At 39.8% G+C, this 19304-nt stretch overlaps 1 protein-coding gene across 1 annotated transcript in view; it reads left to right on the plus strand.

Moving 5' to 3' along the window:
* Positions 1–16946, plus strand: part of LOC144943883 (stonin-2-like) — a 49963-nt gene extending 33017 nt beyond the window's left edge. Inside the window, exons 5-17 of the mRNA XM_078871721.1 lie at positions 5578–5582; positions 6130–6173; positions 8303–8404; positions 9287–9434; positions 9563–9612; positions 9765–9837; positions 10291–10409; positions 11599–11718; positions 12738–12971; positions 13498–13623; positions 13898–14068; positions 14742–14831; positions 14999–16946. Coding sequence (XP_078727847.1) covers positions 5578–5582; positions 6130–6173; positions 8303–8404; positions 9287–9434; positions 9563–9612; positions 9765–9837; positions 10291–10409; positions 11599–11718; positions 12738–12971; positions 13498–13623; positions 13898–14068; positions 14742–14831; positions 14999–15106 — 1390 coding nt within the window. The 3' untranslated portion in view covers positions 15107–16946. The remainder of the gene's footprint in view (positions 1–5577; positions 5583–6129; positions 6174–8302; positions 8405–9286; positions 9435–9562; positions 9613–9764; positions 9838–10290; positions 10410–11598; positions 11719–12737; positions 12972–13497; positions 13624–13897; positions 14069–14741; positions 14832–14998) is intronic.
* The last annotated feature ends 2358 nt before the right edge of the window (positions 16947–19304 follow it).

Raw genomic sequence — 19304 nt, forward strand, 5'->3', positions numbered from 1 at the left:
ATATTCGTTGGCCTCTAATTCCCATTGGGCTTCTAATATTTTCATATAAAATATATAATAAGTTGTGTTGAGGATAATGACGTGCATAGGCTATATTCTCCATGTATTCAGCATGCTCTGCAGATGCTATATTCCTGACCAAATATAGAAATGTAACTTTATATGTTGCATAAAATTGTCTTACTTTTGTGAGAATATATTGATTCTTAACTTAAGCATTAAAGGCATTTCATGGACATTTGATGTTTAGAGGGTGACCTCTATCTGCATTGGCGTCTACTACCAATGCAGTCGTCCTTTCTTGGGCCAACTTTGCTAAATATTTGCTGCCATAAAATAGAACATTCCTCATTGCAATGCACATTTTTTTAAAATACATAACTGGTTCTTTCGCGCCCTCTAGTGGATGAATTTAAACAAGCACGTTTTAGAAATGTTCAGCCATGGAGTTGTGGGCAGTCTCAATTCTTTGGTGGTCGCTCTGATGTTTGACATTGGACATACGTTGGGGTGGAATGATGGTGCATTGGTTCGCGATGTATGCAATGAACTCGGTGATTTCAGTTTGATTCTCGCCACGGCTAACATGAGTGAAGAGTGATATCTGAGCTGGTTCTGCAACCCTCATTTCATGGACATGCCAACAAGGCATACGTCGGCTTTTATCCTGCATCGTTGTCGACAAAGAGATGTAAGTTTAACACGTAGGCTTTCGCGACCAATATTACTCGAAAAGTTGTAAATGTTGTGGTTTCACGCTTCAACACACCGGTTGGCTAAAGCAGTGAACTATTTGTCTTTTGTCAACGTGACACTTTTTTTACTGATTGGCCGTGTCGGGTGGTGGAGGGTTACGACACATTTATAAATAACGCGATCTAAACCCAAAAACGTTGATTATGAAAGAGATGTAAGTTAATAGTTGTAATTGGCATGTTATAGAACGTTTGAGACCTAATTTGTGGATACCTCATTAAGTATACTTTAAGACAATATAATAGGTAAGGTATATTTTCGTATTAAAACACCAAACAATACTTTAAAATTATTATCTTAACTACTGATAAAATTACTGCCCTGGCCTATAAGTGATTTTCATTTATAGGCCCCCCTTGCCTCGAAGTATTTTTCATTATTTGCATCAAATCCAGATTGCCTCTCCAAAATTCCCCTAGACTGCCTTGATATTTGTGTGTTTGATAAAAAAAATAAAAAAATTTATAGTCCAGGATATTTTTTGTATAACATAAGCCATGCCTTACTTGTGTTACACAGTGGTACCATTGCTTTTTTTTTATTCAGTATAACCGATATAAAGGTATGCATCTTGCACTTTCCTGGCAAACTTGTGTTTTATGCTGCGGTTGGGTGCATTCACTATTGTGCATTGATATCTTTTTTTGGCAGTTGCAGTTTAATGCGTTTTTTATATGTAGGAAAGTAGGTTCAGTATAGTACACTCCTCTCCAGTTTAATTGCTAGTTTCCTTGACAATCTGCATTGAAAGTAATAGAATTTCACTCGTCGAATCACAACAAATGTCAAGTTTGTGGTAACTTTGGGATTATAAATATATTTAACAATGCGACTGTGCAGTAAGTACAAAAGCAGATTTTATTGTTTTACCAAGATACAACAAATATTGTACAGTGATTAACACGAGGGGAGGCAGAATGTGTACCTTTTGAGTTTCATGTGAAAACTATGCTGTGTTAACATTCCAAAATAAAATTGTAACTGCTATGAAAGTTGTTGGTTTTCTTGGTGCGAAAGAAGTTCTACATACATACAGATGGGAGAGTTTTATGTCGGTGTACTGTATTATTAGTGTCCATTCTATTTCTATCTCATGAATTAGAAGTGGACACAGTACTCCATATGCTTAATACTGTATGTACTACATTTTATGTCATGTGCAATGCTTCAAATAAGATTGCAAAAATGTATATGCAAAAAACCATCAACATTTCATGAAGAGGTGCATTGTGGTCCTCTTGTCTTCGATCAGCATCAAAATAAATTTGAGAAAATGTGACCAACTGATAGCAGCACGTCACCTCGATGACTGACATTGGGGAGGTTTTCATCCCGAAATGTAATGGCAAAAGACTGAATTGAATCAAGGTATTTACACTCATGGATATTAATTGTATATGTTAATGTGTTGAATGCTGCACATTTTTGTATTATCCTAACATACATTCTCCATCGGGTCATATACAGTATCTAATTTTACTTAACTGCAAACTTTAAACAACCTTACTGATGTACATGAGGGCAAGACAACATTCACTTAGTGCCCTCATGTATAATTTTATCTGTGCTTCACACTGCTTGTTAACAAATGTTATCAAAAGGCCACTGCATGTCAATTTCCCAGTGTTAGGAGCATAATCTACTATATTTATTATTCACTTAAATGTACAAACACTGCATCCAAGTTTGTCTTTGGGAAAATTCACAAACAAGAGTGCCGCAGTAAATAAATGACTTTGTGCTGGTTATGCAAGATGTGTAAAAAAGCGTTTGATAGTTTGTATAAATATTCAGTACAGTCATGCATTTATTTTGTATTTCATTTGAAACATATATATAGTACATAATTTGCTTGAAACATTTAGCCATGAGTGAAAGTATGGCATTCATCCTTTCACTTCTGTCTTCAAACATAATGGTTAACAAATGGTGGCAATTTACAATGTTAAAAATGCGATGTTTTAATACACAACCAGTTCATGTATTTCCACCGTTGAATTGAACAAAATATGGACACATCTTTCCTATATCATCACGACAAATGCTGTTTGTGTTGGGGACAGTGGCATAAAGTCATGCACGTTGTTTAAAGAGTCGAATGCTGCAGTGCTGAGGGAACCCATCACAAACAAGCACTGCCAATATTAATAGAGGGTCTCATCCAGTAGTGGATTAACAAATTGTGCTGTACACGTACAAATTACACACGGGTGACAACCCTATATATCCAGAGCACATTTCAGCATTTGGCGATACTGCCTTGGCAGTGGTGCAAACCCACAACTAAAAAAAAACCCTTAAAAACATTCAATAAGCCTTACAAGTAATATAATAGGCTATTATCATGATCGCACATATAAGACGTTTCTGGCAATAGACCTTCTTCACAGCTCATAAGAGGCCAGAGAGGTGAGTGAACAGTGGCAGTGAAATAACTATCATCCATTTGCATATGCAACAAATGTGTTTAAAACTCATGGCTTTCTGGCCTGCACCACTATTATGATGGGTCTTTCTCGTCCTTATAATTTGGAGATGCTGTTGCTGCTGCGTTAGGCAATGGTGTACAAGCTACAGTAAATCTCGACACGCTTGTCACCAATAACCACTGGGACCTTGAAAAGAAAACACATACCTGTCAACCCCTTATCAGTGCCTACCTTATTACAGACCAATTCAGACCTTATTGGTCACCCCGTGATCTTATAAATCTCAACGTTCATCCTACAAAGTCCCATCACAAGGGAGAAACACAAACACATTTTTTTGCCCGTATTGAAACGGCCGTACGCCGCATGGACCTGAAAACTCAATTTCCCTGCACAAGAATACGGCTAAACAGTTGACAGGTATGTCACAATCGGCGACGTTTCGGGCAACCGCCCTTCCTCGTGGCACACGTTGCCGTGTCTTTGATAGAGTTGCTGGCGCACACAACAGCTGTGGAGAACTGTGGCAAGGCACGGATGGCATATCCGGCCACACCGCCGCCAGTAGGGCATTGGCGGTAATACAACAACAGCAGCAGCCGCCGTGAACGGGGTACGCGCAGTAGGCCCACAGCGAGGGCTATGGCCGCGCCTTAAATGCGACGGCGGCCCTCGAGAGCGCCTTAAATACCGCGTCGTGACGTCATGTCCGCCCGCCCACCGCGGGCCAATCACGCACGAGGGTCAAACACGTTTGATTGGAATACGTAGAGTGGACACGCGTGCTCACTTGTTTGCCGTGAATGTGGCCCACACGTTGAGTTCAACGTTCGACTCACGTTGGTTTGACGTTGGGCCAACGTTCGGCTAACGTTGGTCAAACGTTGGGCCAGCGTAAGTCCAACGTTGGGCCAGCCTAGGGATAACGTTGGGCCAACATAGGGCCAACGTTTGCACGTGGTTGAAAACTTTTGCCCAATGTTCCCTGTTAATTTGGATACCTCTCAGCTCTGGCCTCTGGCTTGCTTGGTCGTGTGTGCACCCCGGTTATACTTTTATTTTTTCAATTTCTTAAGGCCACTGTGTTATGAACGAATGTGGTGATATTTTTAGTTGTCCGTGCACCACTGTGAGACTGCATCATCACCAAATAATTTAAGTTGGCAATTGCAGTGTTGAGTTAATCTTCATCATGTTTTATTGTTTTTGTGAATGTCGTGGATGTTACATTTTGTCTTTATGTTGATACTGTGTATATTGTGCTTCAATGTGTCCTACAGAGCTGTGATTTTGGATTCATGCGTTTGTTTCATGCTATGTTTATGAGTCCATTGAAAAAAATTTACATTTGGTCTCAATGACTTAACCTGATTATAAATATTGTAAAGTATAATGACAATGATTATAATTAAAGGATCATTAATATTATTGATTGTTGATAGGTAGTAATCATAAATGGTGATTGATAAAGGTGATTATAATGGCCATAGCGATAATTGAAGATGGTGATCGTAATGATAACAGCGCTGAGAAGAGTATTGATGCTGCTGATAATTGTGAAAAAAGTTATGTTGATGGTTCCTGTAGACGGTGATCATGACAATTCCAACTGAAGGTGAATTTATGACAATTTCGAAGATCAATACAGTGATGGTCACAGTGACGGTAATTATGACAATTACGAAGATTGTGACGTTCATTCCAGTAAACATGCCAATGTTGGCATGTCTTTGGAACTGTTTGGCCCCAATATTGGCCCATACTGGGATGATAGTGCTTATGAAGACGAAGGTGATGATGTTGATGGCCCCAACAACTATAACCGCCGTTCACCACTAACTGGCAGTGACGTCTATCAAGGCGCTTGTGCCAGGCTCGGTACACTATGAGGCCACGTAAAAGTGTCGAAGGCCCGCTGGCAGGAAGTCACAAAACAAACCCAGGTGCCATAGCATTGGTTGACTGACCGAGATTTAAGACCGAAACAGGGGGAGGTCTCCACGAATCTGGCTGTTGACTGATGATGCTGGTTGTAATTACCGTACTCGAATTGTAAATGTTGTGGGTTCACTCTACAACACACCGGTGTGCTGAACTAGTAACGAATTGGCAGGTTTTGTTTACGTGGCAGTTATGAGCTAAGTAAAGAATTAAAAAGTGGAAGATTAGGCGTAAAAAGAGTCGGTGGTAAAACACCACATTTAAATCTCCAATGAAAAAAAATATTCGCGACCAATATTATTGATAGTATATTGGGGATATTGGGTAGCAAAAGCCTCCTGACCGACATGACGAGAGATCAGCAATAGTTATCGACAAACCCATGGTGAATAGGGGGGTGGGGGTTAACTTGGCCCTATAATTCCCCCAAGACATTCGCCGCCTGTGCCAGGCCAGGTGCACTTTGAGGCAAAGACAAAGATTCCCCCTATAGCCTTAACAGACTGTTGGGGCAAGTGCTGTTTGCGATCACCTATGAAAGCCGGCACGGCACACGAGGGGGTGGGTGGCCAGCACCACGCCCGACCACCTTTGTCTCCCTAGTGACGATGTTTACACACCGCACCAGGTACTAATTTCAGGCTGAGTCGACCTAGAGGAGGCCCAGGACCGGTTCAGATAATCGTCACTGGTGGTGTTAGCCCTGAGCGGAAATCGAACCCGGGTCGCAGGGTTCATAGCACAGCGCGCTGACCGCTACACCACCGCTCCCCACCATCAACACACAGACACATACACACAGGACACACACACAGGACACACACACACGTTCATCGCCTTATGCGTGGTGGGAAATGTGAAGGGTAGCCCCGCCCCCGCCCCCTACCCCCCTCCCCACAGCGACCTACCCGGGCGCCATTGGAGTCGGCTCGCCGCCTATATAAGCGGACTGCGGCCACCTCTCGCTCGGCTTCCTTGAAGCCGCGTCGTTTGTAAAAAAAAGGGGGCCCACAGACGCGAGCCATCATGGCCTATGGTAACCAAGTGGTAAGACCCGAGTGCTTGTGGCTGAGGAGTAAAGGGTGGGCTTATTTTGCCTGTGAATGGTGTTTTTTTTCTTTTTTGGCCGTAACAAACATCTCGTCCTCATCTTTGCTTGGTTGCTGTCGGGAGCGAAATGGCTTCCGACACATTTTTTTCCGTCTCTCTCTCACTCTCTTACTTCACCCCCCCCCCCTTTACCAGCGTCCGCCGAGCTTCATACATTTGCGTTTCTTGCTGCCTTTTGTAAACGTTACAAACCGGAATCGTACGTGTTTATACGATCCTTCAATGTTCTCTTGCGTGCGTGTGCAGTCGGGTAGCGTTTTGACTAAAGAGGGATTAAGTGGTTTTTTTTAGTTCGTCGGCTGTGTGCGTTTTAATGGTGAAGTGGCGGATACTGCTACAGCCCGAACGGGGCAAGTCTTTGCCTATGGAGCAGAGGACTCCTTTCTCATCCGAATCTTTGGCAAGATTACAAAAAAATATATATTAAAGCGTCGTTTTGGCGACGTTAATTCGTAAATAAATGAGTGGCGCCCAAATCGCATTTTTGTATTTTGCACGAAAAAGTAAATTGCGGTTCAAGCCACAAAGGTGAGCAGGGATTTTGAGAAGCCGGTCTCCTTGGGTCGCGTGGTTCAGGTTCTCTTGTTCTGTTTGCATTCGTTTTTGCTATGTTTTTGGAGGACTTATGTAATTCAATTTGCCTGTGGGGATAGACTCTGGGTTTGGGGGGGGTCAGAAGGGTGAGGATTCCGTTTAGACTTGGAAATATCCACACGAAGGTGGCTTTGGAGCCCAGTGGTCCCGGGGCCGGGGACTTTGGAGTTCATACCACCATCATGTTTAAGATTGATGTTTGGGAGGAAACAAAAAATCCCCTTTCAACGTGGTATGAGACGTTTCCCATTGTGTGCCTGCGTTTTCAGCTCTCATCCCACATTGATCATGACCCTGCAAGTCAATGAGAACACAGTAGAATTGTAATGCAGTGGTGATACTACAGTGTCCCAGGTATTATTTTGCACAATAAGTGCTACAGGCAGAGCTGATCCAGCTGTAATCTTGGTAACTGAGGTATTCTGCTGACCTGATTAAAGGACATTAATAATCCCTGACGAGACACTTGATAATGTATATAGTGCGCTACGCATGAACTTTTTCCACGTACACTTAAATGTATTTCAATCCTGTGTCCATTTATAAATGTGACCCCACGTTGGAGTGAATGAGGACCAATTAACCCAATAGAGTGTATTGTATGCACTACACATGATAAAACGACTTGACCACACAAGCACTGTCTGCTTTACCATTACCAATGAATTTATGGTCAGTGTAGTGATGGTACTGCACATTTGTTAGATGTTCAAGCATATATTTAACGAAATTTTTGAACAGATTTGAATGCGTAAAGTAAGTCCGAATAAATTTGAGTTACTTAAACTTTTAAAAGAGAGTGCTTTGACAAATGTGAAGTTGATGTGAGCCAGACTTGCTCACATTGGCTTATGATTGGCTGACATGCCTTGCATTGAGCTATGTAACATTTTCACCCACAGAAAAAGTTACTTTTGTCATTGCCTTAAATACCGACCCTAAAAAATGTAGACTGATGTTTAGATGGTCTTTGTCACTTTAAACTGAATTCAGATTGAACTCATTTTGAGGAAATGAGATTGAATGAACCGACAATTCTAAATACTGTATTAGGATTTCCATGCGATTAATTCTCTGAAGAGTTGAGGTATTTCTATAAACTGTCATGACCAGTATTGTGTATTCATATTTGAGGGAGGACTGGTTGGGTTGCTGTTTTTGAAAATTAACAGTACCCACATTTGTTTTTCCACAAAAAACTTTGGCTTTTTTACATTGATGCAATTGCTCTTCACATTTTTAACTTGTAGTTCTTTACTTGTTAGATGATTTTTTTAAATGTTTAAAAACTTGGTGGTTAAAGTTCTAGAAATACTTTTTTACGTATGCATGCTATGAATGTTTTGTGATGTCATTGTGCTATATTCAGGTGTAAAATTACATCTCGTGCCCATGTAATTGCATAGTTATATTTAAATTTCAGTGGTTAATGAATTAAATTGATTCAATTGTCTTTGTTGTTTTTTTTCCAGCCCAAGCTCTACACAGCTGTGATTGAGGATGTTGTGCAAAATCTAAAAGACATCTTCCTAGATGAGGGAGTGGATGAACATGTTTTGCAAGAACTTAAGCAGGTTTGTTTTAGTACAAGTGTTCCAATATACTTCTATAGTATGAACATAATAGGCATTTAATTATTTCCTCCCGCCCCACTGCATGATTAAAAAAATGCCAGAATTCAGGGCCAGGATTCCATTAAATATTAGATTTTATTGTCTGCTATCTTGTTCATTTATATTGTCTGTTCCATCTTTCATGTAATGTTTCATTCCTTTGTATTACCATTCACATTTGTACTAATGTTCTTGTTTGTGCCATCTGCTTTGGCTTTAGTGATGTGTACATTTTCTTGTCTATTTTATATTATCTGGTACCACTCATTATTTCTGGACATGGGTTTAAAATAAAGCTTTGCATGAAATGTGCATACATGGTAAAAACATTGCATAGTTCATTACATCATGAACATAATCGTTTGTATTTAAATAAAAATGTCTAATTCCTAATAGTACACTTTTTTGTTTTTAAGTTCTCATGGTAATGAATATCATAAAGTAATTTACAACCCTAGTCAATCTACTGTTGGATGAAGGCTTCCCCAAGTGATGTCGACCGTAGGTGTTGTTTGACCACACTTCACACTGGTCTGTGAGTTGGTGGGTCAATTTCCCCGACAACTAGTTTAAATATAACTCGCCACGATTATTAGCTATGGCCGCAAATCGAACTTATTTCACCATATTTAAAGTGCATTGTGTTAACTGATGTGCCACTTTAACCTCTTGGACTTAAAACAAGTATAAACTATGCGACTTGGAAGATGTACAATTGGTAACTCATAATATCACACTGCATTTTGGGATGAGATTCAGGGGAAGGCCTGTACTTGTCGAAATACATATTTTCATGAACATTGCATGTTAATGATAAAGGAAACCTTTTGTCTTTCATCACAGCTCTGGGAAAGCAAGTTAATGCAGTCAAAGGCTCTGGAGAGCCTGCAGCATCAGGAGAACTTGATGATCGCCCGTGCACAGCAGCCACATCAGCAGAACAAGAAACCCTCGCCTACAGTGGCTGTAGTTAGGCCACAAACAACTGCAGGTTAACTACCGACATCATTGTATTTTTCAGACGGCATTTTTTGGTTGTTATTTTTATACAAGAGCACTTTGCAGTAAATATTCATGGAATATGCTGTTGACATGTGTACATGCTTTTGTCTTTTGTAGCTGGTGTGTTGCCAGATCAGAGAAATGTTCAAATGACTACAACTACAGTGGTAAGTGCTGAAAAGTCTTTCAGCAGTCGCAATGGAACATTTGCAGTGAGATAGTTGAAAAAAATGAAAATGCTTTTTCCGTATGTGCTGATATGATGGTACGATTTCGGTGTTAACGTTTTATTTTTGCGCCAAAAATGTATTTCCCTTAGAGTACGCCTGTTGCGACAATGACTCTACCGACTGGCGTGATCTCGCCGTTTCAAGTCACTGCTCTTTCCCAAGGTAATACACTACTAGCATTAGTTGTAGATTTGAAGCTTTCGTGACTGCAAGGATTCATATTCTTAGGCTTTTTCGGTAAAGTCGCGTAGGTAAAAAAATTAAAATTAATGGAAGTAAAATAAAAATAAAAATCACGATGTTTCGGAGGCAACCTGAAGACGGAAGCTTGTGTTGCCTCCGAAACGTCGTGATTTTTATTTTATTTTACTTTAATTAATTTTTATGTTTTACCTACGTGACTTTACCGAAAAAAACCTAAGAATACTAGCATTAGCTTTAAAAAATACTCTTATGGTTAAAGTTGCTCTTCAAAGTAAATAACATGCTTTCAGATTGTGGAAAAATGTCCTGTCGCATGGTGTAAATTTTTTAAAAATATAAATCTCAACGATGAGAGACCATATTTGCTAATGTGCATGTCCTGTTGTACCTTTTTTCCATTGCGATGTTTAGGCATGATTGGTCGAATGCCTGTGGTGGTGAGCCAGGGGGGCCAGCAGATTGTTTCACCGCAGTTTCTGCAGCATATTCAACAGATGCAGCAGTTCCAGCAGGTCCCGCAAATGCAGCAGGTAAGCACAGCTTGTGTCAGATGCTGAAGAACAAATGTGACCTAAGGTCCTCGTTCATTTACCAGCTTCACATTCCTTATTGCCATACAAATACTGGAGGAAGGGCCTTTGCTGTTCATGCCCCCAGGGTCTTGCCAATAAACTGCAACTTAATCACTACCTGTGAGATCTGCAATCAAAACTGCTCTTGAGGAGCTGTACACCCCTAGCTGTCACTGCTATGCAGAGTGGCCTGAAATCAAATGCATCGCTCTGGATGACCGCTGCAAAGTATGATCTTGAGTTTTGATTATAGTGTGCGCTGATCTTTAAAGGTGCATTGCAAATTTTTGATACTCCTGCTGTTATGGAGTGATTCATGCTGCCAGCTATGGCTGCAAAGTTTGGTCATTCATGTTAGGGAGATCGTTTATTGTTAAATTTGAATCATAGTTCCTATGATCACTGTTACATTGTTTTTATAGCTTTATTTTGGTGATTTCGAAAACGTATGGTTTAGCCATGTTTGTTTTGAAGTACAGAGTTGGCCTAATAACTTAAATCTAAATTGTCTTATAGTTATTGTTCGACTTGCATCCCACTGGGATTTTTGCACACAGCGTTGATATACAGTGTTTTTTTCTGGAAAACTTTGCTGTTTTTTCCTGGATTTTTCTGTTGCGCGCGTAGTCACTTAAAGATGTTCTTTGTTCATGTTTTTGTTTGTTGGGGTTGCACCGGAGTCAAAAGCCGCATGGCTCACAGTGCTATACCTAATAAATGAAACTGAAAAGATAAAGGTGCAGTCCTTGGAATGACTTGTTAACGCCACTGCTGGGGGATGGGCTGCCAGTAGAGGGAGCTTTAGAGCGCACCCCCTTTTTTAAAGAGGGTATTTCGGTCTATTCCACACTGACCAGATGTGTTTTGAAGTACCCACATTAATCCCACCACACGTCTGCATATCGACTATTCCATTTATACTACTGGGTGAACGTGACTAGAGGTGGGGAAATGTAAGAAGCTTGAATGTTATTTGAACTTTCGCCAGGAAATTGCATCAAATTGAATACCTCCTGTGTTTAATAAATAAATGTGACACAAATGTGAAAATGAAACCTAAGAGTGGTTTATTGTGATTGCGCTTATTGCCCAAGCACCACAACCTTATGTTTGCAAGTCTAATTGTGTGGTTTTGCTATGTGCACAGATCCAGGTTCAGCATGTACCCACCATACAGCAGGTGAGACAAGTTCCAACCATCCAGCAGATGCAGCAGGGACAGCCAGGACAGCCTGGCCAGCTCCAGATCCTGCAACAGCTGCCTCCGGTGTGTGTAAATGTACAAATGCTTGGGCTACACACACACACACAGGTTTCGTGATTTTCTTACGTTTCCTATACTTGGCACTCTTGTCATTCTTCTTGGTTCTTTCGGTAAAGTCACGTAGAAGGGAAATAATAAAATAATAAAAATACAACATAATAAAATAAAATTCTCATGACGTTTCGGCCACAACGCAAGCAGTCGTCATCAGGTGAAGAACAGGGCTGTCGGAAAGACAGCGTCCGAATGAACACCACCAAGCTTGGCAGCGTATATTTAAGCTGGGTTAGAGGAGGAAAGCGCCTTGACAAAGGAATTTACATATCAACAGATGAATTTAGCATATTTATGGAAAATGCAGATATGGGATTAGTCACTACTTGTGGAATGTGTTGGTGGTGGGGAGGTCTCAAAGTCATATGCTCGTGTATTATGTAGGATTAGCAGTCATCAAGGGAGGAAGTAGGATTAGCAGTAATAGAGGGAGGGAAATTTTAATAGTAAAGCATTTTAATAGTAACTCTTGTCATTGTTTCTATGGTTTGTTGTCGTAACTTTATGAACTGTCCCTGCTGGACATCTATGAAAAAGAGCTTCATAGCTCCATTGGATTTTTCCAGGATAAATCAAGATTTATATTCTTAAATGAATGTCACAAAGGATAACTAATGTCATTTTTATTAAACAGACTTATTCAGAATTGCATAAATGTATTTCACTCTGGTTCTTTTGGTAAAGTCACGTAGAAAGGAAATAAATTAAATAAATATTTCTACGTGACTTTACCGAAAGAACCAAAGAGTAATTCCTGCAGTCACGAAAGCTTCAAATCAAGTATGAAATGTATTTCAGTTGTGTTTTTAAAGCAATATAAGGGAAAGTACGATTTGTTTACACCACATGGCAGCTTGTTTTAAACAATGTGCCTTATTTTCAATTCGATAATGGCAATACAGTACTTTGCCTAACTTTCATGCAATGTGATTTTTTTAAAATATTGACTTTTTAAAATGTTTTTCTAGGTCTTGCAGCTGCAGCAGGTTTCTCAGGCCCAGACACAAGGTCAGACACCTGTCATACAGCAGCAGTCTCAGCAGCAGCAGCATGCTCAACAACAACAGCAACAACAGCAGCAGCAGCAAGCAGGGCTGACGCAGTTGCTGCAGCTGCAACACGTCAACCCCCACATGCTGCCGGGGCAAATGCAAAATACCACATGCCACCCTGGAGTGATCCAACAGCAGATGCCTCAGCAAGTACGAATAATTTTTGTTTACTGAAATAGTTTGATAAAAATGTATCCATAAACCCAAGTGTATTGTGGACACCTTCTTTTATCATTAAAATTATATTGATTGTTTACCTTGTATCCCGGCTCCTCGCCTTCACTGACCAGCGTGGTGAAGTTTGGTTAAACAACTCGCACAACCCATGGTGTGGGTAGGCCCTAAATCAGCAGTGGGTTGACCAAGGGCACTTACATGAAATGTTTTAAAAGCATCACATCCTCATGGTCATAGGCAGAGTGGTTTACTGTATAGGTTTTAATATATATACAGTGTATTGTTTGTCGGGATTGAACGAGGGCATAGATTAATCAAGTATGGTTTCTTCAACTCGGTAACATACATCGAATTGTTAATGCTAAATGGTTTTTCGATTTGTATGTAATGGGTTTGAGTGACCGCTCGACCCTTTAAAAGATGAATCGTTACACACCAAGTGATTTGCAGTGATGTGCGTATTTTTAGGTCGTAATATTAATGTTTTTTTATTTATCAGGTCATTACCCAGCTGACCTCAACACATCAGAACTTGCCACCCGGCTCTGTGTTGTTGCAGCAGCAGCAGCCGCCTGTGTCGCAGCATCAGTCTGTCATCACGGGGCGTGTTCAGCCTGCTCAGCAGGTATGGCTTGGCATACAATAGTAATACTGTAACAAATATGAGCTTGAAATCATTCTTCAAATTGCATTTTTATTGGCAGGATGTTACTGTAAAATGTATCCATTGCGTGCCACTTTTTTTTTAGTTTTGCATCGGCTTTTGTTTTGAGGGTTGATTATATAATTTACGATTAACTTGTCTCTTGAAACTCCCCTGCTGGGGTGTACCTCCTATAGATGCATAGTTTAGTAATGGCAGCGTTAAACCCATTTTCTATGTTATACGAATCATTTAGGCAGGTGTTGCAATTGGACAGGTGAGCAGTGCATCTTCAAGTGCGCAGCCACCTGTAATCATCCAAGTTGATGGTGCTGGAGATACTTCATCAGAGGATGAATATGACGAAGAGGAAGAAGATAAAGACAAGGATGATGACTTGGGCGAGGAGGCGGAGCATGTGGAGGAGGTTTGATGAATTTATTTCAATGTACAGTGATACCTCGGTTCACGAACGCTTCTGTTCACGAACAACTCGGTTCACGAACAGAAAAGTTCATAAAAATCTGCTCCGGTTCACGAACTCCGCTTCGGTTCACGAACAGGAGCCGCGCCCATTTTAATGCTATTTCCAGGCTGTCACATGGTCGTGACTTCCTGTAGGAAGATCGTGGAGAGAAGAAGAGACACAGAAAGAAGTACTGTGAGTACTGTGAAGACACTTTCAGTGACTTTTTGGTGTGCTTTTTAGCACATACAGTACTGTACTACTGTACTGTACTGTACAATACTGTACTTACTGTATTGTACAGTTCACCCGTTTGAGTGCTTACTGAAGTCATCTCAAGCAAGGTTAGTGTTCTCTCTTTATACATTACTATACTGTTCAGTACTAATGTGTATTGTAATTTGTTTCATATTTTTGTGCTTCAAAAACCAAAAAAAAAGGTCAGAACAGATTAACCGGATTTACATTGAACCCTATGGGAAAATGTGCCTCGGTTCACGACCAATTCGGTTCACGACCAGAGTCAGTTCACGAATTAAGTTCGTGAACAGAGGTATCACTGTACAATTGATTTTGCTCCACGTTCCATGCCATGGTAACATGCCAAGAAGTAACACTCGTCGTTATTTTTCAGGAACCTTTGAATTCTGAGGATGATGTCAGTGATGAGGAGGGCACGGAGCTTTTTGAAACTGACAATGTGGTCGTGTGTCAGTATGACAAAGTAAGTTGTACATGAAATGCACTGATCATTGGCAGATTGAGCAGTTGTATATTTTAACAAGTCATTTTAAGACATTACTTTTGCAGTATTGTATTTGGGGAAACTAAATTAGTCTTCAATAGATGTAAAACAATGTCCTAAATTATCTCTTTTTTTTATTGGGACAGATTCACCGGAGCAAAAACAAATGGAAGTTCCACCTGAAAGATGGCATCATGAACCTCAATGGTAGGGATTTTGTGTTTTCCAGAGCCACCGGTGATGCGGAGTGGTAATTGAATTCATACACGTATTTGATTCTCGCAAGGCTTATATAAATTGCCTCAATGCCAATTCCATGTTCGATGAGCCAACTTGGTAGTCCAATCCCAGGATTCCATTCAGCATTACCTTGTTGTTAAACTGCTTGAAACTGACTGCATGTGCAGTTTTGCAGAGAAGATGGTACCATTTTAGTCATGCAGCTGTGAAATGAGCTTGGATGTCTGTAGGATTAACGGAAGATGGATACATTAATGTGGCACACTAAATGATTTTGTAATATCTTAATTACCAATGTATACTATAGGCTGTTGACATTAGTTGTTAAATTTGGTGTTTTTTCCCCGCAAACTGAAAAGGTTTGGTTTTTTTTCCTCCTGAAATTGATGGGATTGTGGTCGTCAATAGGTTTTTTGTAATTGTTAACTTTTTTGAAAGAGCTTAGTGAAAATCATTTATAAATATATTAGCTATTTTAGCATGTGCGTAAATTTTAATCACAAAGATAAGCACAGGCTTTAATTCTGTAGTACTGTTATCCATAAAATATGTAACTATAGCAAATGAGTGATCTTGCATGGTGAGGATGCTAATATTGCTCATCATGAACCCCTTTGGGAAGTTTTCATTTAATCATGTAAATAGTATAACTTGTTCATTTAAGCTGTTAAATGTTTTATATAAATGAGATATTTTACGTAATAGAATATCATTATTTGAATGTTTAATGTTGAATTTATATAAGTTAAACTTTGTTTTAAAAACAGTTAAAATACTGTGTTAGTATTTTACTTGTGTGCATGAAAGTATTTTAAAATCGAGTCAGAAATCATATTATGATATTGCCTTTTTTCTGTACCTACAAGTGCAATTGTGCTGTTTATAAGCAATATATTCCCAAGTGCCTTAGCACTGCTTAAATAAGCAGCCAGATCTTACGTGGCACATGTCAAAAAAAATATATTAACAGTTGCAGTTGTTCACATTTTACAGATGGTGTTACATTCGTCTGTTTGGTTGTAGTTCAGTATTTGCATTTTCATTGCTTGCCTGCACTGTTGACCAAGACAGGGTTTGTGTACAGTATATCATGACTCATGGGTGTTGTGTGATTAGTGTGAAAATCCTGATTGACATTATGGCATCACAACTTACACACACTTGAGAATTTACTGTTTTATGTGGTATGTACTTGATCAGAAACTTGATATATCCTGTCTTTTTCTACAACGGCAATAAATCAAGCAGGCGTCATGAAAATGTTGTGCTTATTAACCTATTGTGTTGAAGACGAACTCTTTCAAAACTCTCACTTTGTAGTGAAGAAATAAGTTGACATCTGGTTCCAAAAGCATTGTAGATAATGGTTAATTAAATGGTGTACTTTTTCATTGACCGCTGTTTTATTAGTTGTTACAGGTATACGCTGTAATGATCTGACATAAATATGCAGATGAACTCCTTATTACAGTACAAGTTTGCATGTTTTGGTGTTTCCTAGTGTGATAATTTAATGTTGGATTGCTAATTGTGGCATTTGCAATGCGCTGTTTTAAATGTTGAAATGCAATATGTGCACTGCAGCTTTATGTACCTTCATTTTATGTTGCATTTTGTTGGGTGAAGTGTGAAACGTGAAAGCTGTATGTGGTTTATATAAAATTTGCATTGATGGACAAAGGGTTGGTAGGCTAAATTGCTTTACAATTTATGAAATTCTTTACGAATAAACATTTACAATTATTCCTATATTCATCGACATCATTGTCTGTTTTGATATTCATTTCTGCTATGTTGTTTTTGTACTTGGTCTCCCGTAAATTAAAGTTGGCGTGAATGGTGATGCAGTAAGCGGGGCCCGCAATGTGAAAATTTCAGCCTGAGGTTTGACTCCCAACCAAGGCTAACATCAGTTTGCAAGTGAAAACTGAACTGGCCTGTCACCCTTGCCAACTTACACTCATGAGTATGGCGAAACGTGGTCACACACCCCCTGAATTGTTTCAAGAATTGCACTTATCCCTTGAATTTAATGCACGTCTGGTGGAAACAAGTCCAAAACTTCAGTTATTGAATGGGTAGAATTAAAAGGACCGTTCAGTAAAATGCCCTTTTCACAATGATGTGCGGTATATTGTGGAATTTTCCCATAAAATGTAATGTTACTCAAAAGTGTCTTTTACATCAACGCATTGTAACTCGGGAGTTTTTTCTGCACGTCAGATGATCTTGCATGTGATCCAAGGAGTGAGTGCAGTCATTATGAGGGGATAGCTGAAAGCAAAAGGAGCAGTGTGCTATCAAAAACAAGCTGGCTTTATAAATCAAGTCCCTGGGGTATTTTATGTTATTGAGCAGAACGCTTGGGTAAGTTCAGAAACCATTTTGTGCAGTTGGTAAACGGTTTATGTAAAATTAGCTATCCAGAATGTATATTCAATGTGTAATGGTAAATAGTGTTACATATTACAATGTGCTAAGTGTGTTTCGGTGTATGATGTTTTTTCAGCTTTGCTCCGTTAAAATGCGGCCCAAATTGTGTTTGTCACTCGGGGAAAAAATGTACACCCATAATACATGATCGATAAGGACTTGCGAAGCACGTTTAAATACCAAACCCGTTCATATTTTAATGATTATTTACAACGGGGAGTTATCAAATGCATGATGTAAATTCTTACGAGGCTCTTCAGAGCTGCATCTCTTCAGTCAACACGAGGTTTGCAAGTGGCATCTTGTCCAAATCCATAAGCGGGGACGCGTCTCCCAGGTGACGAAAGCGATGAATGCGTGGACAGGTATGGAGTGGTGCTGTGCATGGGGGAGGTAAGCGGTTATTTCGCGAGTGGTTCTTTATCCAGGAAAGCCTAAATGAAGTTGAGATTTCGGGAGGGGGGGGGGTTGGAATGTTTGCAGTCGCCTCTCCGTTTTGAGCTAAACTAGGGTTGAGGAATGGACTTAAGTTGTGATTTAACCTTTAAAATGTCAGACTGCACTGCTCCACTGAGCAGTAAATACCAGTTTTCTCCTAAAAAAAAAAGCACGTCTTGTATTTTGGTTTATTTTTGACACGAACTAAATTAGGAATGTGCTACAATTTAGGTGGTATATAAACTATATAGGTTGCTTGTTTAAATTGTATAAAAAAAAAACTTAAATGTGCAATTATGCACGCAGTTCCAGTAACCAGCGTTGCTTTGTCAGCTTATTTTGTTGACCTTTGGTGTCGCTCCAATGCTGGTGAATTTATTGTACTTAACCGACGAGAGTTTTGGAAAAACATGACGGCCTAATGAATTAATGTGCCTGGGTTATATGCAGAGTTGGTGTGCGGCATTCACCATTTTTTTCTGATGAGGATAATTGGGAAAAATTACGTCTTTCCCGGAGATCACTGTTGAATAAATTGTCCGTGGATAAACGGATGACCAGCATGCATTTACTGACGCTGCTTCGGTCATTCTCTTGGACAAAAACATTGTAGCGGCCACCAGTGAATGTCATTTGAATCTCCAGATGTTGATTCTTTTTGGAAGTAAGAGAGTGGGTTGTGGATTAGAATCCTACGATAATGTCTCTAATTGTATCGTGTTCTGCGGATTGTACGTTGGTACGCCTGAACTTCTGATTTAAAATATGACCACTGCAAACACTAGTGGCCACGACATTTACCCACAATTTAAAATAAAAAAAACAGATGGATCACGACATTAATCGATTCGCAAAAGCGTAACTGGTATTATACAATACTAATTATAGCACATTATGTGGTGATACGGAGTTGGAAGTGGTGCACATATAACCAAAAAGTCACTTCGGCAATAACAGTCGCCTTAAAAAGTCTGTTTTTAAGGCCGTATTTGCCGAATATTTACGATGATATTATTTATACATGACAAAGTATTGATCGAATTCTGCTCCGCAGCTCACCTTTGGCATAAGACTTTTCGTGGCTGGATTTAACATCAATAACACATTCCGCTCAACCTGCTTTGAGCTTCGTCAGGTCGCGAACTCGAAAATCGAGTTCTCATCGACAAGGTGATATGAAGGACCATTGCTTGAAACGTCGCCGATTAGCACGGTTGGCTTGGTAAGGTGCTTTATAAGTTCAACATACATACACAGATACACTGAGTTTTTTTGTTACAAAAATTGTGCTCCCAGTTAAACGTGGAACGTAAAGCCCAACATTGGGCCAAGCCATACCTG

This window comes from Lampetra fluviatilis, chromosome 33 (genome assembly GCF_964198595.1).
Source record: "Lampetra fluviatilis chromosome 33, kcLamFluv1.1, whole genome shotgun sequence".
Classification (NCBI taxonomy): Eukaryota; Metazoa; Chordata; class Hyperoartia; order Petromyzontiformes; family Petromyzontidae; genus Lampetra; species Lampetra fluviatilis.